This window comes from Thermobia domestica, chromosome 10 (genome assembly GCF_964235325.1).
Source record: "Thermobia domestica chromosome 10, izTheDome1.hap1.1, whole genome shotgun sequence".
Classification (NCBI taxonomy): Eukaryota; Metazoa; Arthropoda; class Insecta; order Zygentoma; family Lepismatidae; genus Thermobia; species Thermobia domestica.
Window position 1 is genome coordinate 137,292,292 of NC_137463.1, and position 25,171 is coordinate 137,317,462.

Here is a 25,171-nt window from a genome sequence, read left to right on the forward strand (position 1 = left end):
TCGAAAATTTAATATGGCGGCATCATCAAAGAAAACAACCGATCCTCATTTTTATCATACTATACATAGCACTAATTTTCTTTCTATGCGGTATCGTCAGCACTAATTTAGCACTAATTTTTGGCATAGTTTACAAAATTATTGCTCTTACACAAACATCAAAAAATCAAGAATATGGGGGTGGGGCTAGCGTGAACCTAGCTACACCCACTCAACCGATTGAGATGAAACCTATACACAATGTTAGAGTTAAATTAGTGCTGTCGATTCCGCATAAAAAGAAAATTAGTGCCTTATCAGTAGGCCAAATATATTCGAAAATTTAATATGGCGGCATCATCAAAGGAAACAATCGATCCTCATTTTTATCATACTATACATAGCACTAATTTCTTTCTATGCGATATCGTCAGCACTAATTTAGCACTAATTTTTGGATAATAGTTTTCAAAATTAGTGCTGTTACACAAACGTCAAAAAACCGAGAATATGTGGGTGGGGATAGCGTGAACATAGCCCCACCCACTCAACCGATTGAGATGAAACTTATACACAAAGCTAATGCTAAATTAGTGGTGTCGATACCGTACAAAAAGAAAACTAGTGCCATTATCAGTAAGCCAAATATATTCGAAAATTTAATATGGCGGCATCATCAAAGAAAACAACCGATCCTCATTTTTATCATACTATACATAGCACTAATTTTCTTTCTATACGGTATTTTCAGGACTAATTTAGCACTAATTTTTGGATAATAGTTTACAAAATTAGTGCTGTTACACAAATGTCAAAAAACCAAGAATATGGGGGTGGGGCTAAAGTGAACCTAGCTACACCCACTCAACCGATTAAGATGAAACCTATACACAAACCTAATGCTAAATTAGTGTTGTCGATATCGCATAAAAATAAAATTAGTGTCATTATCAGTGGGCCAAATATATTCGAGAATCTAATATGACGGCATCATCAAAGAAAACAATCGATCCTCATTTTTATCATACTATACATAACACTAATTTTCTTTCTATGCGGCATCGTCAGCACTAATTTAGCACTAATTTTTGGCATAGTTTACTTAATTAGTGCTGTTACACAAATGACAAAAACGGCAGTAATATTTTCGTTTTTTCTGGCAAGTTAACGCTGTTCTCAAATATTTTGTATTTACTTGTAGCACCCACATTAATAAAGTATGAATTGTAGGTTGTGGTGCACTAAGAAGACTAGCGATGCACTAACAATTGCACTAGAATGGATCATCAGTGCTTTTGATTTTGGTGGAAAATTAACACAATGAAAACTTCCCCATGAATTTCCTATGCAGTTTAGTGACATGTAATTAGTCATATCTACATCAATAGTTAAGCATTTACGAAACTATGTGTGTTTTCTAGAAGCACTAACGATGCATGAACGAATGACACTTACTTTCCGGTAGTGCTTAAAATGGGAGCCAAATTCACGCTGGCCCCAAATGTTTTTCTACTTGTGGAGGCTACACTAATGGAGCGCTAACGTTAGTTGTCAGTGCAGTAGGAAACACTAACGAATGACACTAAGTTTTTCATTAGTACTTGAAGTGGCAGGTGCAGCGTGAACTTGGCGCTACAAAAGGTTTTTAAATGTAGCTCCTATAGTAATAAAGCACTAACGATAGGCGTGAATGCACTAAGGATCATTAACGATGCACTAGCGATTGACACTAAATTTATCGTTAGTGTGTTATGTGGAGGTTATGTTCAGGGACGTCGTTAGTTCTTCGTAAGTGAAGGTGTTACAAGGAAAAACCTTTCGTGGAACAATTTCTCGCTGCTACAGATACTTCAACTACTAACGAAAATATTAGTGCCATTCGTTAGCGCATCGTTACTGCTTCTTAATGCACCAAAACCTAACGTTAGTGCTTCATTAGTATTGGTGCAACAAGTAAAATACTTTGGGAAATAGTATGAACGTAGGCCCTACTATAAGGACTTAGGAAAAAATTAGTGCAAATCGTTAGTGCATTGTTAGTGCTTCTAGAAAAAGCTTCGTTAGTGTTTACAATAATTTTATGAGGAATTTCAAAATATATCAAATTTCCACCACAGTTAAAAGCACTCATGACTTCTTCTAGTGCAATCGTTAGTGCAATGTTAGTGCTTGTTAGTGCACCAACCTCTAACGTTAGTGCTTCATTATTGTAGGTGCTAAAAGTAAAATATCTTTGGAAGTCGGCTCGAACTTCCCCCACTTCAAGCACTAACAAGAAAGTTAGTGTCATTCGTTAGTTCTTCTAGAAAACACTAACAGCTTGTATACAATTTGATATTTCTGTAGTTGGTCCCAACCAAAGCCTTGAACAAATACCAAAATATGGTAGCAATAACGTTAGTGCTTTGTGCGTTTAAGTCCACTAATAATGCACTAACGATTTGTCATTAAGCCCATGTTTCTACGTCAATTTGTATAGATTTGGATATTTCTGAAGTTGCCCTCACCAAAAATCTTGAATAAATCCAAATATATGGTAGCACTAACGTTATTGCTTAGTGCGTTTCATTGGTGTGAAAACTTGACACTTAATGTATCGGAACTTTATTTCAGTGTTCACACATCCTTTTAATGTAATCTGATTGAGAAAAGTCTTTTAAAATCAAGTTTGTAGAGAAACCAGAACTCAGTTGGTTTGAGCTAGCAACTATCATTTCCCCGTGTCAGAGGCCAGATGGTTTCATGGATATGTACTATTTGCAATAGTTGAACTAGTCTGTAATAAGAGAATGGAAAAAATAGTCATAAAACCAGTTTTAGTTATTGTTGAAATGTTTAATTTTATTAAATAATATTATTTTATCTTTTCTAGTAACTCAAGTTGGAAACTCTTCTGCTTATCCGCTGTCCTATTATCATCAACAGAATAAGGAATACAACAGTACTCCATATGCTTCACGACCGCTTTTTAGGTAAGAAATATGCTATTAGTTGTCTTTGATGATTTACTTGGTTCACAATTGACTATTAAAATATTAATGAAGATACGTAATTAGAGATACACGTGTAATGCAATAGCTATTGTACAGTTCGCGGCTTAGAAAATGTTACAAGAAGTCTAAATACTCATGCGTCATGTGTTTATGCATTCAGAAACACACGTCTCCATTGAGTAAGTCCTGTTGGTATTCAATCCAACTCTTTCTCCTCTCATTGTCTAAAGCAGTTTGTTTGACGTAATATACTCTTTCCATTAAGACGGGTAAACAAGAACCATGGTTACAAGCTTTAAATCTCTAAAATCGCCACTTTTGTTTTTTCGGAAATCCTTTTTTTAGAACCTGATTTTAAAAAAGGCAGAAAATATTCCCATAGCTTCATAAACGCCTTTATTTTCGTTTTTTCCTTCTTCAAAGACTGCATATCACATCAAGCTAGGAAGATGCTCTTTGTGAAATCTATGGAAATTGTCACTCTCCCAAAGTCTGTAGTTCGGGTGCAGAGCTCTAAAAACTACTGACAGAAATGGGTAAATCAATGATTAATTTCATTTTGCTTCTCAGTAATTGCAAGCAAATGTCCCAGGAGCGTCATTTTCACAGGGCAGGAGTGTGTAATTCCCACTCAATTGAGTTTGATAAACACATATTTTTGGATCAAATGTATAGTAAAACACTGATATAATAAGTGAAACTTTCACGTCGGTGGGGAATTCTCCTGAACAAAATCTAAAATGATGCTGGTTTTAGAAACAAAGTTATAGATTTACGATAGCACATTACTAGACCGCTTACATTTGGTTTAAAGAGTCGATGATTTTATTCCAAGCCATGTGCGTTCATAGTGGACGACATTGAGAGAGGGAGAAATTCAAACATGGAGAATAGAGGGATGATTTACATACGCAAATTTAGAATTTAGTGCGTGGAGTTAGCGTAAAAATATTTCACTTCCGGCTACCAGTCTGCAATTTTACACAGTTCTTATATATATACCAAAGAACAGAAAGCTGCCGGGGACACTCGATCCAATGTCCAGAACTCGTGTGATGACGTCATCAAAATGGCGAAGAGATCGGTTCAAAAAATAAGCCGTATTTCCGTCATTTATGGACCGATTTTCTTCAAACTTGGCTCATTTTAAAGGAAATTAAATTTGCAATAAAACATTTTACCACAATATTTCCTTATTTAAGAATTTAATAAATTAATGACTATTTATTGAAGAAAAATACAAAATAACTCCGAAACCCTTAGTTTTAGACGAAACACTTAGGTAACGTGTTATATTGTTAATTTCATTACCTTTAAAATGAGCTATTAACGAAGAACATCGGTCCATAAATAACTGAGATATCACATATAACGTGTTAATTACATTATTAAAATGGCGGTCACGACTTCTAACAGATAGCGACAAATTCAGCCGAAATACTTCACTTCCATATACTAGTCCCAAATTTTACACAGTATTTATATACATAATAAATAATTTTAAAATACCTGGGAGAAACTTAATTTAACACACTGAACTCCTATGTTGACTTCATCAAAATGGCTGCCGGGATTAAAAACATAGGTTTGCTTAAATACACTTAACTCCGTTACCGATCATTTTATTGAGTTTTCCAATTGTTCCATTTGAAAGAGCATGAAATAACTTACAAAAATGGTATTCGATTTAGTTTATAGGTAAATGGATTATGAACTATGCGTCATGTCGGCAAATGCTACAAGGAAAAGCCAATTTGATAGGTTTGTCGAAGATCGGTTGATCCTTAGAAAAGTTTCCATCCATGAAGCCATCAAAAGAAACAACCTTCTGTTGATGAGTGCTAAGAAAGTTACAGTTGAGTCCAAAGACAAGCAGAAAATAGTAGACCTGAGAAAAGACAGTACTCTTTTTGCCAAGTTGTACGTTGCTAGTCAATCAAGGGGAATTGACGTCAGAAAACTCTTTGCCCAAGAAAATAGCTCATATCCACCTTCCATATCCGACCGCGGTAAGCTCAGAAAACCAATAAAAAAATCCGACGTGGTGTCCTGTATCGTCGAGTCAAGTGAAGTTCGGGTGACCACTGCTCATTAGCCGGAAGTTTCTTCGCTCATAATGGATGCAGCACCCTTGATCCATATGCTTGTTCCTAAATCCAGCCGGACATTTCAAGAGTACTGCAACCAGATTGTTAAACCATACATTCTAATGAGATTAAGATCTGTGGAAAGAGTTGACCTAGTTTCTGACCGCTACCTAGAAGGAAGCCTAAAAAGTGACATAAGACAGTCGAGAGGGTCTGGGCTCAGAAAAAATGTAAAATCTAATGTTGTCATCCCCAAGTTTTTCATATGTTCCTTGCTCACAGTAAAAGTAAAGAAGAATGCTTTGAATTTTTTGCTAAAAACCTGGTCAAAATGGATCTCCTCGCCGGGAAAAAGTCATTTGCACCTACAGAGACACGGTAATTGGATCGCAAATGGAGACGACATTTGAAGCTATATCTTCCGAATTCCATGTAAAAGCCGATGCCCGTCTCCTACTTCATGTATGGCATGCCATGGAATACTCGGGTTGTTCTAAGGTCATGGTGAAAACTGTTGATAGTGACGTGGTACTAATTGCTATGTATGCCTTTTCTAGACTCAATACACTGAAAGAATTTTGGATGGAATACGGCAGTGGAAAGCACCTCCTATACCTTCCGATCCACGAGTTGCACAACAAAGTTTACGGGGGCTGACGCTGTGTCAAGTTTTGCAAGTATTGGTAAAACAATGGAAAAAGTGGATGACTTTCCGAAACGTAGACAAAGCTTTTTCGGCATATTCTCAAGTTTTGGACAACATCTCAGAAGATGACGACACGTTTTTACACATTCAACGCTTTGCAGTTCTTATGTACCATTCATCATGTTCTGGAGAGACCGTCAATGAGACCAGGCGGATTCTCTTTACCCAGCAAAACAGACCCATTGAAAATATTCCACCAACCAGCAACGCTCTGTTACAATACTTGAAGAGGGCCATCCTACAATGTTCTTTGTGGACAAACTGTCTTCAACGGAACAGTCAACGCTTGGATCCTTGTGAGTGGGGATGGAAGAAGACCGCAGATGACTACGAGCCCCTCTGGTCGACAAGCCTAAACTTCATCATGGAAAAGCTAAAAGAGTTGATAGCATGCAAGTGGAAACAGATTTGCACGCACTGTCGATGTGTAAAAATACACGAACTTTGCACTTTACTTTGTAGTTGTGAGGGTCAATGCAGAAATTAAGTTTAATCTTACAAACTTGCCACTTTGTTTAAAGTTTACATTGTTTTCAATAATTGTGCCTTCCGCGTTAATAATCCATATGGACTGTACATGTTTTCATTGTGAGAAACTGTTGTAAGTATCTGTTACCCTTCTTAAAAAAGAAAAGTTTCTTATTTTTTTATTTTTGCCAATCAATAAAAAGAGGGCATTGGATCCTCTAAAAGATGTAAATAACTATTTTTATTTTCATGTTCACTCTTTTGTAGTATAATTTATAATTCATGATGAATCACTCATAAAGAAATTATACAAGCATGCAACATTGCAATGGATGTAATGTGTATTTGCTTAAGTTAACGCCTCTTGTAATAACAGAAATGTCATTGCGAAATATATTAAGCCAACAGCAACCATTTTAAGACATTGTTTTTTTTTTTTTTACTCCCTTCCACGTTGTCATCTCCATACACCATTTACAATCGAATAAAATCGAATTATTTCATGCTCTTTCAAATGGAACAATTGGAAGACTCAATAAAATGATCGGTAACGGAGTTAAGTGTATTTAAGATAACTTATGTTTTTATCCCGGCGGCCATTTTGATGACGTCAACATAGGAGTTCAGTGTGTTAAATTAAGTGTCTCCCAGGTATTTTAAAATTATTTATTATGTATATAAATACTGTGTAAAATTTGGGACTAGTATATGGAAGTGAAGTATTTCGGCTGAATTTGTCGCTATCTGTTAGAAGTCGTGACCGCCATTTTAATAATGTAATTAACACGTTATATGTGATATCTCAGTTATTTATGGACCGATGTTCTTCGTTAATAACTCATTTTAAAGGTAATGAAATTAACAATATAACACGTTACCGAAGTATTTCGTCTAAAACTAAGGGTTTCGGAGTTATTTTGTATTTTTCTTCAATAAATACTCATTAATTTATTAAAATCTTAAATAACTCCAAAACGGTTAATTTTAGAGGAAATATTTTGGTAATATGTTTTATTGCAAATTTAATTTCCTTTAAAATGAGCCAAGTTTGAAGAAAATCGGTCCATAAATAAAGGAGATATGGCTTATTTTTTGAATCGATCTGTCCGCCATTTTGATGACGTCATCACATGAGTTCCGGACGTCAGATCAAGTGTCTCCCGGCGGCTTTCTGCTCTTTGGTATACATATAAGAACTGTGTAAAATTGCAGACTGGTAGCCGGAAGTGAAATATTTTGGTGGTTTCTAACTAACTCCATGCACTAAATTGGAAAAACAGTTATCGAACATTATTCATATTATGACGAAATTTGTGGTTTTGTGAAACAGAAGGAAAGTTTCCGAACTGCGATGACCACGTCAGGCAGTTGTAGATTTAAGGTGCTCTTTGTAGAGCATTAGATGATTGCGAAGAGAGTGATAGATCTTAAGATATGGGTAATTAAGAATTAAAAAAATAGCTTCGAGACGAGTTTCGAACCACGAACCTCTTAGCTATCGAATCATGACTTTATCCATTCAAGCATGGAGAACTCTACACAGTCATTCATGTGCTTTTCTTTAGATATGTTGAAAAACTAAAAGAATGGAATATTCTAAAAGTTAATTCGGTAGATGTGCCGGTTGCATTGAACGTAGACCTCTTATAGTTTAGTTACATGGTGCAAAATTATCTTTCCAATGTTCATGAACACTTTTTAAAGCAATAAAAGTTGGTTGATGCTGTGTTAATTGAGTTATATTTGATAGAACCGTCTGATAAAGTAGTGCCAAATACTCAGACGTATATCACCTTTTGAGAAACTCTAGTGCAAATGAAAACAAAAAACGTCGTGAACATGTTAGACTTTTAAAAACAAGTTGAGAAAAGCAATGGAAATGTGCATAGGAGTGTCACTTAAATGGGAACCTATAACTTTAAAAAAAGATCGCGTTTACGTCATTATGTGCTAGATGAATGATTAGAGTAACTGACTTCTATGTGGATGGTCGTACTTTCGAATTCTGACCGTTCTTATTGTTTTTTCTTTTAGCTACGTTCATACTGTGCTTCCAGAAGTTCAATTTTGAATTAAATGTAGTCGCAGCTAGTTTAAGCCGAAATTATTTTCAAATATGAGTTTTATTATTACATGCTTTTCTTTAATTTGCGATGTTTCAACTTCGATATTAAATATTACAACCTTAATTTAACTCATTTCCCTATGTCATATCATGATGAAGTTTTGCACAACGACGACAGTCGGGCGGAAATACAATATTCCATTGTTACTGTCATATATTTATATATCTTTAGAAATTTTTGACTAAGAAAAGAACGTACGATGCAATATGGACTCCTGAGGGAATTTTAAGGGAATTTAGTATACGTATAAATTCCATCTACAAAAATATATTGTTCGGAGGTAAGACACATAAACCATTTCTAGGATTGAAAGTGGTGACATGTAGAAGTAATAGAATACAAAAAATATTGGTGTCGAATTCATAGTTTTTCGGGCTTGAAGAGAATTGTGGCACCCCAGATGAGCGCTCCTCACGTTTCTTTGTTAAGGTATGCATAAATGTAGGGGTAATGTGAAGAATATTATTTAATAGCATGGGGATAAAATTTAGTAAAGTACTTTTGAAGTTTGTGTGCATGTACCGTTGTCCGTAAATAAAGAGTACCTTAGTTTGGAAGTAGTTATTTTAATAGTAAAAGTAATAGCAGTATAGCAAGTAGAAGTCATAGCTGTATAGCAGTGGCGACGAGGATGGGATTTACAATATGGCAGGTTCCAAAATTTTTGAAGCATATGAGGTGGTAGACCAGGAAATAAGTGATTATTTGGACAGGTTTGATCAATTCTGCATAGCCATGGAGTTACCGGAAGCAAAGAAAGTGCCTACATTGATCGCGTCTATCGGTGCAAAAACATACAAACTATTAAGAGACATATGTGAACCGGAGTAGATACAAGATCTGACCTATGCAAAAATCAAAGACAAGTTAGTGTTACACTTCTGACCAAAACTCAACACAATTTCAGAACGGTACAAATTCAGATTTATTCAACAGTCACAAGGTCAGTCCGTTACCGAATTTGTAGCCACGTTGAGACAGCAAGCAGCATTGTGTAAATTCGGCACATTTTTAGAAGAAGCATTACGGGATCAGTTTATATATTGCATCAACGACGATAATGTGCATAAGATATTGTTAGCAGAAGACAATATGACCTTCACACTAGCTGTTCAAATGGCAGTGCAAGCGGAAACTATTGGTAACGACATGGCAATCATGAGAAAGAAAGAATTCGAAGAGGTCGGTCAGGTGAATGTGTTGAGTCATTGTGAAGGTAAGCCAAATAAGCAAAATCAAATACAGGTAAGGTACAGTAGTAACAGTGGAAATAGTAATAAAGCAGAACGGTTCAAGGGTAAATTTGTGTGTGGGAAACAACATAACAAATACTCCTGTCCTGCGAAATATGTGAAGTGTAATTTTTGTGGTTTGCAAGGCTATTTTCAGAAAATGTGTTTTAAAAGACACGAAGTACAAGGGACTATTGACGCAGAGGAAGTAATAGAAAAAGTTAAAGAAATTAAAGTGACTACCCCAGAAACGTCAGTAATGCAGGAAGAAAACTTAGATAAGATCGTTGAATTATTGGCAATGGACGTACCAGACGGTAAACGCAAGGACTTATGTAACATACCGCTAAAATGTGACGACAAGACAGTGTTTTTTGAACTAGATACCGGTGCCGCAGTGTCAGTAATCAGTAGAGATGCATGCAACGAACATTTCCCCAACAAACAAGTAGTATCGGATACCATTAAATTATGCAATGCCGATGGTAGACCGTTAGACACTAAAGGTAAAATAATGGTGGAAGTGCAGTCGAAAAGTAGTAAGTGGCAGTTACCATTATATGTACTGGATGCTAAACTAAACCAACCAATTGTGGGACGTTCATGGATCAATATACTTTGGCCTTGTTGGAAAGAACAGTTTAGTAGTAATATTGCTTCGATAGGAACAGATAAAGTAACTGTAGCTGACAACTTAGCAAGTAAAATCAAAGATGAGTTCAAAGAAGTGTTTGAGGGATACTTAAACACACCAGTTAAAGGGTACCAAGTGGTATTACCAGTGAAAGAAGAAGCGGTACAAATTTTCAAGAAGGCAAATTAAATACCGGTAAGTTTGAAACCACAAGTGAAAGATGAGTTAGACAAGTTGGTACAACAAGGAATTTTGACGCAAGTGGATTATTCCGATTGGGCGACGCCACTGGTATTAGCGAGAAAAAAAGATGGAAGCATCAGGTTATGCTGGAACTTTCGCGTGACGGTAAAAAAAGTTCTGGAAAAAGTATCGTACCCACTACCACACATTGAAGACTTAATGAACAAGTTGAAGGGTGCCCATTGTTTCGTATTGTGTACTTTAAAGCAGGCGTACCAACAATTGTTGATCCATGAAAATTCATTAAAATACATGACGCTGAACACACCTTGGGGTTTGTACCAACACAAAAGACTAGCATTTGGGTTGAGCTGTGCAGCACAAATTTTTCAAAAGTTTATGGAGTCAGTGTTACAAGATTTACCGTGAGCTGCATGTTTCTTGGATGATGTGATAATATGGGGAAAAGATACGTATGATTGTTACGAAAAGACACGGATACTTCTACAAAAGTTCAAGGATCTGAATATCAGGCTGCGGGGAGACAAGTGTGTTTTCTTCAAACAGGAAATAGAGTATTTGGGACATCATATTAGTCCAGAAGGAATTAAACCAATGGCAGATAAGGTGGAAGCGATCATGAAATGTCCCGAACCGACGAATGTAACGCAACTGAAGGCCTTCCTAAGCATGCTTTCATTTTACCATAGACAACTACCTGGCTTAGCGAAAAAAATTCCGTCGTTGTATACATTACTAAGAAAAGGAGCCATATGGTGTTGGGATGAACGACATGCACAAGAATTTACACAAGCGAAAGAACTGCTGAAGAAGGCGGGAATACTACACTCATTTCATGAGAAGAAAGAGGTGGTACTCGTTACGGATGCATCACAGGATGGAATCGGCGCTATGCTGTGTAACAAAGTGAATAACAAGTTGAAGACGCAAGCGTGTACGTCAGCAACATTGAGCAATGCAGAACGTAACTATGCCCAGTTCGAAAGGGAAGCATTAGCGATAATACACGGAGTAAAGAAATTTCATAAATATTTGTTCAGTACATGTTTTACAATTATTACAGATTCTATGCCAGTCAAGATCATATTCGGAGAAAAGGCTATTCCAGACGCAGCTTCACCAAGACTCCAACGATGGATGCTGTTCTTGTCTTCTTACGACTTCAAAATCCTTTATAGTAAGCAAGTGGAAGTAGCAGATTTCCTATCCAGACTACCGATTAATGAGTCACTAGTGGATGTAAAAATAGACGAAAAAGAGTTCATAAGCCAAATAATGTTGGCACCATTAACGGTCCAAGAAGTCATGGAGGCATCGGAAGCAGACCGACTATTATGTCAGGTGAGAGAATGGATAATAAAAGGCTGGCCCAGGAAGTTGAAGGAAGAACATAATACTACAGAGTCAAGAACATTCTTTAACAACAAGCAAAGACTTTCAGTTGTGAACAAATTTGTGATTATGGAAGGCAAAATTGTACTCCCACATAAGTTATGGAAGAAATATCTGGAACAGCTACACAGGAATCACCTAGGCGCTTGGAGAATGCTGGCTGTAGCTAAGGAAGCAGTTTGGTGGCCAGGTTTAGACTGTGATATCAAAAAAATGAGCGAATTTTGTGAAACGTGTAATAGCATGCATAGGAATAACTCGGAAAATCAATATAGTAGTTGGAAAGCAGAAGCACAACCGATGGAAAGAGTGCATGTAGATCACTTTGATTGTGTGGGATCTAAATTTTTGTTGTTAGTGGACAGTTATTCAAAATGGATTCAAGTGTGGAATGTAAATTCAACGACAGCATCTGAAACTAAACAAATGTTAGACGAGTTTTTTTTTCAAATTTTCGGGTATCCAAAGACTTTAGTATCAGATAATGGACCTCCTTTCACATCATTTGAGTTCACGACATACCTAAAGGAAAGAGACATCAAGTCAGTGCTAACCCCACCATACAACCCAGAAAGCAATGGAATCGCTGAAAAAGCTGTGCAGACAGTAAAGCAGCTTTTAAGAAAACAGTTTTAGACACTAAATATACATGGGACCGTAGATTAGGAGAGCATAACCTGAAGGAAATATTATACATGCTTCGATTCACACCAAGTAAGGCAACAGGGAAACCACCAGTGGAATTGATGTTAAATTTTCAACCACGCACAATGCTTAATGTTGTACAGAAGGGGGTGTTTGAAGCGGCAAGAAAGACAGGAAAGAAGTGGAGCAACAAGAAAAGAATGAAGTGGTCTGGGTGAAGAACTATCGCGATCGTTTTCCTAAGTTTATCAAAGGCAAACTGGTCAGGCAGATGAGCCCAGTCGTGTTTTTGGTAAGAACACAAGGGAAAATACGGAAGTGCCATCGACATCAAATAATTTTTCCACAAGCAAAGGGAGACCAAGAAGATAACATTCCAAGAAAATGTCAGGAGGATATATGGTTTATTTGCCGAAAGAACCCGCTCACAGACGCAGCAGTGGAAGATATACAACACGTACAACTGCATAGAAGTCCAGACATAAATTCAGAAAGTGACAGAACATCAGTCAGAGAGCAAGATCAACACCTACCAAGACAACACCCAGAAGATGGCAGAACACCAGTACGAGACCCAGATAGGCAGCTACCAACAAGATATCCAGGAGATAGCAGAACATCAGCAGAGCAGCAAGATTGGCAGCTACCAAGAAGATCCGGAAGGATCAGGAGACCACATAATAGATTGTCATTGCAAAAATAAAAAAAAAATAAAAAACGGGGGAAGAGTGTAATAGTGAATAATCTGCGAAGAATGTGGAAGAGTGTAATAGTGAATAATCTGCGAAGAATGTGGAAGAGTGTAATAGTGAATAATCTGTGAAAATGTGGAAGAGTTAAATAGTGAGTAATCTGTGGAGAATGTGGTATAGCAAATAGTCTGTGAAGAGTGTGAGACTACTGTCAATAGTCTGTGATGGGATGAGGATGGCCGGCTTTGGCATGAGTGAGGAGTTAGTTTGTGTGAGCAAGAATGAAGTTTGAGTATGCCAGTGGGCTTGTTAGAAGTAATGTGAAGAATATTATTTAATAGCATGGGGATAAAATTTAGTAAAGTATTTTGAAGTTTGTGTGCATGTACCCTTGTCCGTAAATAAAGAGTACCTTAGTTTGGAAGTAGTTATTTTAATAGTAAAAGTAATTGCAGTATAGCAAGTAGAAGTCATAGCTGTATAGCAAAATGGAAAATGGTTTTGCAATTATCTTTTTCCTTCCAAGTATGATTTGTTAAAATACTTGCTCTTCAATTTCATTTTTTTATAATTTTCTACTTCTTAGTTATATATATATTTTATATTTATATTTTATTGTTTGTTATACCTTTATTATGCACATTTGATGTCTTATACTGTTGAAGAGAAGCTTATGACAATTCATAGTAGTAGGATGTAGGCTTTGGTGGTTCAGAATGTTCTCCTCGAAATCACTACTTTTCTGTCAATTTTACCTAATTTTAGAGGAAATTTTAGACATTTTACTACTGTATGTTCTCATATTGAATTTGGAATTCTCAAAAATATTTCGATGCCTGAAATAAATTCCTACCTACGCCCATCCAAAGAGTGTCGATTTTAGGGAGTGATCAGGGGTAATGTCCCCCTGCAGCAACAACAATTCCCCAGAATTCATATCTCTGATAGTTTCCAATGTGATACTAGTATTTTTGCATTGTCACCTTTCACTCTGTGCATTGAAACTTATCTCAAACGAACTGTTTTGAAATCTTCACTGGTTCTCCCCTCTGACCACAATGCCAATGAGATCAACCTTGGACATATACCACATCTGGAATATCACTATTTATGTCAGTCAGTGAATCCAAAAACTATGCATTCTACATAAGTAAAGGACGTTTTCCATTTGTTTTGCCTGTCACTCTCCCACTCTGACTTCCTTGGCAACCAAGGCTTAACTTGGACTTAAGCAGCACGGGCAGTGTTACTATTTATCTTTGCGACTCCGAAAACTATGAATTCGACACTAATATCGTTCGCATTCTATTACTTTTACATGTCTCCCCTTGCCCTCCTAGGAATGGTTTCCGTGTCTTATTCCTCTGCAATATATTTTTGAGATAGTAATTTATTGGTATACTAAATTTCTTTGAAATTCTTCCAGAAGTCTGTGACGCATCGTAGAGTCTATTGTACGTTTCATTCTGAGTCAAAAATTTCTAAAGAGATATAAATACATTACAGTAACAATTGAAAGTTTTATTACTAGGGATGGGCACGAGTCGAGTCAAAGGTAATTTTCTCGAGCCGAGTCATTAATTTTGGGGTTGAATTTCGAGTCGAATCGAGTTTGATATATGCCTCGATCGTTCACCTCGTTTTAACTCGTTTTGACTGCCTGATTACACTGGAAATCGAAAACTATGAGACATGTAAGTATTATTGTGGGATACTTTGTGTTGCTCACGAGACGAGACACTGTTCGCACCTCATTTCCTCTCTATAACGAGACGACACTAGATTTTTATAACGAGATAGTCTTAAATGTCATGAACATCAATAGAATTATATACTATAGCTCTTACCTTAAAGGCTGAGGCCTGACGTCCAATGTTTGAGACAAAGCAGAAGCTTAACCCGGATAGTGATGTCAATCGGCTCAGCTCGGTTCGACTGTGCGAACAGCTCGAGCGACCTAGGTTGGGGTGAGCAATCGGATTGCCTTAATTGAACTGATGGTTTGAGCCGTTCAGTTGAGGTGAGCCACCGAATCGGTTCGACTTGCCTCGAGTGAGTCATCAGTTCGGTTGGCTCGGGCTGGCTCGGTTGGGTGAGCTGTTGGATCGGCTCACTGCTCGATTCGGTTCGATAGTGAATGAGTTGTAAGCCGAGCCCCTTAGTAGTTGACAACCCTAAATACTGGCCGAGCATTTTTGAAAATGTTTGGCAGGTTCTTAAAACTTTTAACAATTTTTGGCTCGAGCTCGAATATTTGCTCCTCCGGAACCTAAACTCAAAATCTTGTGAACGATGTCCTTGCCTTTGAAGACTTCGCGTCGACCGAAGTCGGCAGTCAACCAATAAACAAGTGATATAATTTTTAGTATTCTGATATGTTTATAAATGCTGTTCTAATATTGTTAGTAGTAGTAGTATAATTAATAATAATGACATTAGGAAGAAAAAAACTTAAAAAAGTCGTTTCAGAGCCTGTTGGTGAAAAGTAGAGAGAAACAAAATTCCCATTCTGAATCAAGAGGATAAACGGTTGTTCACCCACAGAGTTGATATATTAAATTAACCTGGTCGTCTTTTCTCCGTAGCATCCATCACTCACATCCACTCTAATATCACTCCGACATATTTATGACAAGTCAGCTAGCATCTTTTTTTCCATTTTTCTTTCTCCTTGAATAGTTGGTATTGTCGGCATCTTGAATCGTACGTATTCGGACGTTATAGTATTTTTTAGGGCTAAGGCTGTAAGAATATCTTGAATAATATGAAAAAAGTACTTGTTTATAACACAAAAGCATACCAGAAGTGAATGTCTTTCATTTAATATTCCCAAATTTTGACCCGAAATTGTGTCTCTAAATGCATCGGAACTCTCTTTGCTTGTAAAACTTTATTGTAGTGTTTGTTTTTCATGAGTTTTTTTCTAACGGATTCAACAAAGGCACAACAGAAGTATCTTTCATTTAAGATTCCCAAATGTTGACCCGAAATTATGGTTTTAAATGCATCGGACCTCTCTTTACTTATAAATTTTTATTGTAGTATTTGATTTCACGAGGATTCTTTCCCGAACGGCATTCAATAAAGGAATAAAGATGGGCTTGTCTCTCTGCTGGGACATTGTAAGGTGCAACAGGGTGTTGCAACTTTTCCCATCTCTTTCCAACGGCATAAGCCAAGATGCCAGTTTGCAGTAATTTAATTCAATTCCTTTTTATGCCTGACATTTCGCCCTTGATGATGACGTGGAGAGTGGACATTGAATTTGCGGGTGATTCTTAATCCTTCATATGCTCGTTCTTTCCATTCTCCTTGGCCCATAGTATTAAAAACTACATACAGAATTTGGCTCGTTTTGGCTATATGACGAAAAGTAATCATGAAAGCATGTTTTATTCTATTGCTTTCTATTGCAAATGAACGTTTTAATTAACGTTCAAAACACAGGTCATCACAACTTACAGAAGTCAATAAACCTCGAGGGAGGGTTAACCCCGCTGATCTCGTCTGGCAAAGCGTCTGATGCTCCTCCGAAAAATAAACCAGAAACCTCGTGAACGATGTCCTTGACTCCTAGCCTTCACGACTACCGAGTATGGCAATAATCTAGTTTCTAGTATTGAGATACAAACAGTCTCTCATGTTGACACACCATGTTTAATAATAATAATAATGATAAGCAGTTGTAGTATCATTGATAAAATAATTATATTGTCTATTGAGGATACTTAAAGAGAGTACTTGAAACTACACACAGAATTTGGCTCGATTTGGCTCCAGTCTACTCCAAACTCGACCCGAATTGGAGTCGAGTTGGAAGATATTTTTCGAGCTGAGTTCTCGAGTCGAACTCAAAGATGTCTGTTTCGAGTCGAGTCGAGTTTCAAAGAAAACAAGGTTGAACTCGCTCGTGCGCATCCCTATTTATTACCGCGCGACTGTCGTCTTTGTGCAAAACTTCATCATGATATGATGAACGGAAATTAGTTAAATTAACTTTATAAAATGTAATATAAAAGTTGAGACATCGCAAGTTAAAGTAAAGCACATAATAACAAATTTCACATCAGAAAATAATTTCGGCTTAAACTAGCTGCGAATCAAGAGACGGGAATTACACGCGCCAGTCCTTAACAAATGACGCCCCTGGAAAATTTACTTGCAATTACTGAGAAGCAAAATGAAATTAATCATTGAAAAAACCATTTGTATCAATAGCTTTTAGAGCCCTGCATCCGCAATACAAACTTTGGAAAACGCAAAATCTACTGCCGTGTGGGACAATTACGGCAGTAGTTCGGGTTCGGGGGTCTACTTATACTATAAAACTGGGATTCGAACCAATATGTTCTGGTGCGGGAAAGTCAAGACATGAGGTAGACAAGGTTCTCCTCCGTGTACCTACCGTCACTGATGCGACTTCAAGGTATAGTTACGGCTGAACATTAAACTTCATTGTTCAATAGTTTCATATAGCCTTGGTCCGGGCAATGATCATGTCTCTTATAACCTCGGGGGAAAATCCACAGAATTAAAACGTAATTAACTTGAACACTCAATGGTTGTCTAGGAAGTAAGCGCAATGTTCTACTGTACTACATCAACTGCATGGTACACAAATCAATGTAAAATTTGCACAACCATCTTCAAATCTTACCTGAGATATTTCTTCATTAATAAAACATCACGAACATATTTCGATAATAAATAAACGACAAACCACATATTAAGCACATTCACATAACTTGTTGAATTTAATATAGTTGATTTTTCCATAAATAGTGATTTCGATAGGACCAAAAAATTTAACTGATGTAGAAAATATCGACTTATTGTAAGCATTTTAAATTTATAAACACAAATATGATTCTGGACTTCAAATATTCACTATGTGGGTATTGCTACTCATTGGCCCATATTCGAAAATAACGATCACGCCCGAATATTGTTACCGGTCGCAGTGTCCGCGTCGCGCAAGTAATAACAGAATTGAGGGTCGGTAATCCAAAAATGTTGCACAATCCATCTTAACAAACTTATTCTTACATAGCGAGAAGTTCACATTCCACTCTCCTTGCTGTTGTTTTCTCCCTGTAGATCGTCATTCTACTATGGTTTGGGAAAGTACAGGTTCATAGATGTGTCACTTTCCTTTTACTCTTCCCCGATACGATTTCTTCCAAGATGAATTTTTAAAATAAATTAACGATAGCAAATAAACTACCCCATTGTAAAATATTAACAACGTTGTTTGAATAATATATTCGATACACTAAAATTATTTGTGTTTTATATATATATATATATATATATATATATATATATATATATATATATAAGACACTTGGCACAGTCGTCTCTACTTCATCGCATCACCAAACCCACTGTTCGCGCTTTGTGTGAGCGTCAAGCTTCTCTCTTACAATGAAGGCGTATGAATACACTATTAAACCAAAAAATAGTTCCCATAAAACGTTCAGTTTTTATGTAGTTGTTTCTCTTATAGGAATTGATTGGTTAGTTATTGCATTATTAAAATCATATTAACCACATTTAAACAACTGGTAATATGAATAATCACTATTTATCACAAAGTATGAAAATTATAGCATATAGTCCGGTGTTGCGCCTTTGCTTCGCTATTCAGCTTGTATAGAGGTGGGGAGAAAGCTAAGCTGAGACGAATTCTTCTTTCAAATTAAGCTATACGAAGAGAAGAGTGGGCAACCAACCACGCACACACATAGAAAGACTTGTGAGCGAGAAATTTCGCACCTTTTTGATTTCCAAGAATTTTGTGTTGCTGCATGTTGATTGTAAGAAATCTTCTTATATATACGAGGGTTGTTTAAGCAGAATATATAACAATAATGTTGTACAAAAATGAAATGAAATTTTTGAGTCTTTACGTCCCACGGTTATGCCAGTTAGACTAAAGGAGACAGTGATGATGAGATGAATGAAATGGTGGAATGGAGAAAGTGAGAGGAAACGGGAGAATCCCGAGAAATCCCATGCACATGGTTTGTCGCCACAAAGGTTCACTTGGCGGATATTTTTATACAATATCCACAGATTTTACAAGAAGCATCTTCCTAGCTTGATGTGATATGCAGTCTTTGAAGAATGGGAAAATGCAAATAAAAGCGTTTTTGAACCTATGGAAACATTTTCTGACTTTTTAAAAAATGTGGCCAATAAAGCGTTTCAGAACAAACGGAAGATATGCTTTTAGAGATATAGAACTTGTAAACATAATTCTTGGTTTTTGCTTCTTAATTGAAAGAGTATATTACGTGACACAGACTGTTTTGAACAACGAGAGGAGGGGAGGAGGAAGATTTGGATTGAATACAAGGATGAAATAGTCGAACAAGACGTGTGTCTCTGAATACATAAGCACATGTCGCCAGAGTTTGTTTGATTAAATTTGAACTTTTTGTAACATTTTCTATGCCGTGAAGTGTATATTTTGAGGTTTAGAAAAACTGCTCTGCCAAATTTTCAGACTGCAACAGAGGAAAGGTAATTAATAATAATAAGATTTTAGTTGCTGTATTCTATATATTACGTTTTGAAATATAAGCAATGAAATTCACATCATTCTTTAATAATCAAGTTTGATTATTATTTCTAATGACCAGATTTGTATGTAATTACATATTTTTTCCTTCATATGTAGGTTCGTCAAATCCTTACATGTTTGTGATTCACACCTGTAGGGTGCTTCAACTCAAGTTTCATATTACATATTTTTACATTTTTGACCAATGTTACATATTTCTATGGCTTCTACAATTTTTTTTACATAAAACTGTCTTAAAATTTTGCGTTGACTGAAATTTTGATTTAAAATAAAAATAATAAACTCTCCAACTGTGCAAGGTTTGTATCTAGATTCAATTTTGCCATGTCTATGTTTTCGTTTCTTTACCAAAAGAGAAATCTCTCTCTCTTTTTTTTATTTGTCAAACCATGTTTCGCAGAATTTTCGCCGGTAACAGAAGAAATATAAGAAGAAACAAGTAAAAATCCTCCCTCCGGGGTACATTAGCAGCGCCCTTTATTCTCAACTCTAGAGGAAGACAGATCACATACCTGACAGGCGACTGGCCAGGAAATTCCTAAAATGAAGTCTATTTGATTGTTATTGGAGGTCGGACGGGAGAAAAGGTGAAAGCAAATCCTGCAATTCAAGTTAAAACTGTATGCTAGTGAGCTTCCAGGAATTTACTGCAAGAGTTCGTTCCAAGAAGCTGGCGACAGTGGCAATATCATAGCAGGTAACCTAAGCTTTTAAAGAAATTCGCTTGTTCAACTGAATTACAGGAGGACAGTACTCTAGTATTGCAATTGCAAACCGCACGTGTTCTGTATTGACCGTCGAAGTTAGAAATGGCTCCAGTTGCCTCAACTTTATCCGCGAAATTGCAGTCTTGATCGATGATGCGTTTACTACGGACGGTAAAGTGGTGTTGTGCCAAGTGTGTGATAAAAAAATTGCATGTTCAAGGAAATCTCAGTTACAACAACATGTACGAAGTGCACTCCATGGAAGAAATAAAAATTTGCAAACTGCAAAAAACAAGTACTCTTGACACAAATGCATCAAGATACTTCAGTGAGTGAGTTTTTCAAAGACGTGTGCCAAGCAATGATAGCAGCAAACATTCCTTGGAATAAAATTCAAATACCAAAATACCGTGCTTTTCTGGAGAAGTACTGCGGGCGTCGAATTCCTGACGAATCCACTCTTCGAAAGCGTTATCTCGAAGTTTGTTATAGGGAAGTTATAGATACCATTAGGGAAGAAATAGGTAGTTTGTATAGCCTATTTGAATTTCGGTAGAAGGAACAACAGACGTTTTGGGAGGTTATGTAGCAAATTTAGTGATTGGAAAGTTAAGTGAAGATGCTCCATCTAAATCCTGTCCTATTGCGAGTAAATTGCTGGAACGCACGAAACATTCCACGATTGCTCGCTTTGTAAACGATGGTCTTAAAGTGTTGTGGCCGAGAGGAGTTCAGGAAGAAAAAGTCCTTGTTCTCTACACAGACAGTGCAGCGTACATGTTAAAAGCGGCTAGAGCACTTACAGTTTTTTACCCTCACTTAATTCATTTCACCTGTATGGTCCATGCTGTTCAGCGTGTTGCTGAAGAGGTGAGAGACAATTTATGCGAAGTAAACCAACTAGTTTTTTCCACGAAAGAATGTTTGTTAAGGTGCCACAACGTGTTCAATTTTACAGAGATCAACTGCCAGACGTGCCACTTCCTCCGGAGCCATGGCTAACGCGATGGGGCTATTGGATACAGGCAGTACATTTCTACAATGAACATTTTTTTAAAAAAATAAGTCTGCTGTGTCAATTGGCACTGCTCAGAAACTGTTTAATGACTCAAAAGTAGCGCGTGATAACGCATACATAGACAGCAATTTTGATTGGCTACGTACAAGCAGTGAAAAGCTAGAGACTGTTGGGTGGCCTCTCCCGGAATCAAGGAAATCATAGAGGATGCAAAGAGACTGATGCAAGGTGTGTGTGGAGATATAGGAGAAAAAGTTCGAAAGAAACTAAATGCAGTGCTGGAAAGAAACCCGGGTTACGATAGCCTATTGGCAGTGTGTGAGATTTTCAGTGGTGAAACAAGAACCTCCCCTGAAGATATTTCCCCCAATTACATCCCCCTGTTGAAATACTCTCCTGTTACCTCATGTGATGTGTAGAGATCATCTCTGCATACAAGAATATTTTATGCGATCGCCGACAAAATTTTACTTCTGATCATTTGGAAATGTACACCTTGTCTCAAAAAGGTTGAGCGCATTCTTTATTGGTGTTTTGAGGCAAAAATTTTCTAAGTCCAGCTTCGGGTATCTTCGGGAAAAAGTAAGCCAGGTTCGAACCTCCAAGCCAGCCTTTGCAATCGGGAATAAGTTTGCAGATGTGTTTTTCTTCTTTTAAATATAATAAGACTTGTTACCAAGTGTTTAAAAAGCAACATTGATTGAAATACTTAATGATACAATATTTCGAAACCTTTTATTAATGTGAGCACATGCTTGTTTGTCATTTAGCTCTCTATACGTAATGGAGCATTTAAATACGTTAAAGAATCTTTCCATATGTAAAAGAATGCTCAAAGTTAAGAAATAGAACATAATTATCGCCTGAGTACTAAAATAAAAGTCAAAGTAGAACAGAAACAGCGTTTGTAATGGATATGAATGTCATAATTATCTTGAGATCCGTTATACATCGCTAGAAGCTTAGTTGTAGAAGTCCTTGTGTTAGCTCATTGGTAAGCTGTCGGATTTCAAATCATAAGGTTGTGAGTTCGAATCCCATCTGGGTCAATACTTTTTTAAAAATTATATTTTCCGCAATGCATGAAAAATTATATAAAATAATTACATTAAAATATATAAGTTGTTTATATATAACATAATAATTGCAGAACATAGTAATTATTATGTTTAAAATATAACATCTGAGATAATTTTCACAGTAGGTCGTTATTATATATGAGAATGTTAAATACAAGTTAGGAAAATCGTTTAATAGCAATAAATAAGTTATGTAGTGTATTTATTTGCAGCTATTTGTCATACAGATTTAACTTCTCAATATTCTCATTACAGTATGTTATTTATATTCGTGAAATACAGTATATTCCTACGGATATAGAAAGTGTATAAACAGAGTATCCAAAGTCGTATCCTGCTTCAAGACACATAGCTTTTCCCGATCCCCTTAACGTCACGGGAAGAAACACAAATTCTCTTTAGAACGGAAAGTCGTTACTTAGATTCTCATTAGAATACGTTGAATATGCTTTTGTGTGTTCATCTCTCTCTCTCTCTCTCTCTCTCTCTTTCGCTTTGTTTATTTGTGTGTGTTGCGGAATATCCCAAGTTGAATACAACATTTGCAAAGTATATGAGCATCATTGTCATCGAATACCAGAAATTGAAAGTCGTGTTTCTTCAGGTTAGGTTTGCGTGTTCATGTTAGCTCACTGGTAGAGTACGGACTTGCTACTGAAGAGGTCTTGAGTTCAAAGCCTACAGCTAATTATCATTCTTTTGTTAGTAGGATTGCACAGAAATCGGATACAAGGAGTGGTTTACTTCTAGAAATATTTTCAGAAGCGTTTAGGTAGCCCTGAAAAGGGCTGTTTTCGGGAGTTAAGGCGGGGACATTAATATTGTGTCCAAGACCCTTCTGAATTTATTACACGCTCCATTCTTCTGGGCATGGAATCTATTACATGGGTGACAAATCTATCTCCTTCCCCTACCTCCAGCCATGCTTCGGAAACAAGATGCCACAGGTCATCCTGAGTTCTTGGTGGATCTGCCTCAGGCCAACTTTCCCTTAGAGTACGCTTCACTTCTGCTCACATATTTTCCATGAGATTGAGGTCTGCTCCACGAGGCGGCCAGTCGATTAAATCAATCTCAGGGTGCCCTGCGAACCATTCCTGAACCACACGGGAATTATGTATTGGCGACTCTTATTGCTGGAACTGAATTACACCATCAGGCTGAAATACTACTACAGATGGCACCATGATATTACTGATAATGTCTAAGTACTGAGCATTGTCCAGATGTCCTTCAATTCTATGAAGCTGTCCTGCTCCGCGACTGGAAATCCAACCCCAACATAAAATAGATACATGGCCACTGCGATTGCAAGCAGCCAGATATCCATGGTCATATCGGGTGCCTCTCGGACGATACACAAAACGGCGTCCCTCCTTTGATGTTGTGAATATGGAGTCATCTGAGAAAACTACGTTTTCCCAATTGAGACCCACATTCGCCTGTGCAAACGCGAGACGGTAAATTTTGTGGTCGTCTGAGAGTTTTTCCTTCACGGCAGCAACACGGCCACGTAACCCAGCATGACGAAGCCTTCGCAGAGCTTTATGCTTACTACCAGGAAAGAGAGAAGCTTCCCTTATCTGTCTAGACGTCCTTAGTGGGTCTAGCCGGGCTTCGTTTACTAATCTCGCATCTTGGGCTTCGGTTGACACATGCGGACGACCAGGAGATCGTAAATTACCAGTCTGACCTGTAGCACCATATTTCCGAATCCATTGCCTTCCTGTAGAGGCCGGGACACCTACTCGCCTGCTAGCTGCAGTTGCAGAATAACCTTCCAACTTCCATAAAGTAATTACTGCTGTACGTCTATCCATAGTTACCAATGTTCTGAGCTGTGAGAAGAAAGCAATAGGTAAAAGCTAGTACATGACGTGTGATTGGTTACTTGCACGACACGCCTATTGTGGGGAACAGCGTTGCCAGATCTAGCATAATGATGCTAGATCTAGCATAATTTGCATGTCTCTAGCACCTAGCATCTTGCTTTTAGCATCCTGCCCAAATCTAGCACAATTTCAGCAAGTTATCGAAAAGCCGTAAAACCTGGAGAAGTTGGTCGTGGGAAGAAAAAGAACGGCAGAAATGTATCCTCTTCCATTGATTCATACACTCGGTAAACCATACAGGTAGTCTTATTTTCCTAAGTAAGTTCGGAACGGCTTTGGGCTTTTTTTTGTGGCTCCACCCAGGGTTTTCTAATCCTTTAACTCCGAGGCATGGGCGGAGCTATGGGGGCCATTCTCCCCCCAACTTTTTGACAACTTCACCATCTTTACTTCTGACTTCATGATCATATTTATTCCTGAAATGACAGCTCCGAGACCGACCAAAAATCTGCCCTCTCCCCCAGCAGACGATTCCCAAATCCGCTTATGCTGCGAAGTAATTTTCTTTCAAAATATGTAAACAAAAACTTTGCATTCATTTATACGATATATACGCCATTGAGTTTGGCAACGACTGCAGTAATTTAGTTGAGTTAAAATTTTGGTGCGTGAAGTATTGAGTTCTATCCATGCATTCTTGCTCTCTGTGTATTTTAAATTACGTTATCGTATCTCAACTTTGTTTTTTTTTAAACTCCTGAATTAGTAATTATGAGGATCTAGCATAATTT

General features: G+C 37.2%; 1 protein-coding gene across 1 annotated transcript in view; it reads left to right on the forward strand.

Moving 5' to 3' along the window:
- Window positions 1-25,171, forward strand: part of LOC145662734 (uncharacterized) — a gene marked incomplete in the record, with an annotated part of 1,843,005 nt that overhangs the window by 703,456 nt on the left and 1,114,378 nt on the right. The window contains 1 exon segment of the mRNA XM_081728599.1: window positions 2,852-2,951. Within this exon segment, the coding sequence (XP_081584725.1) occupies window positions 2,852-2,951 (100 nt within the window).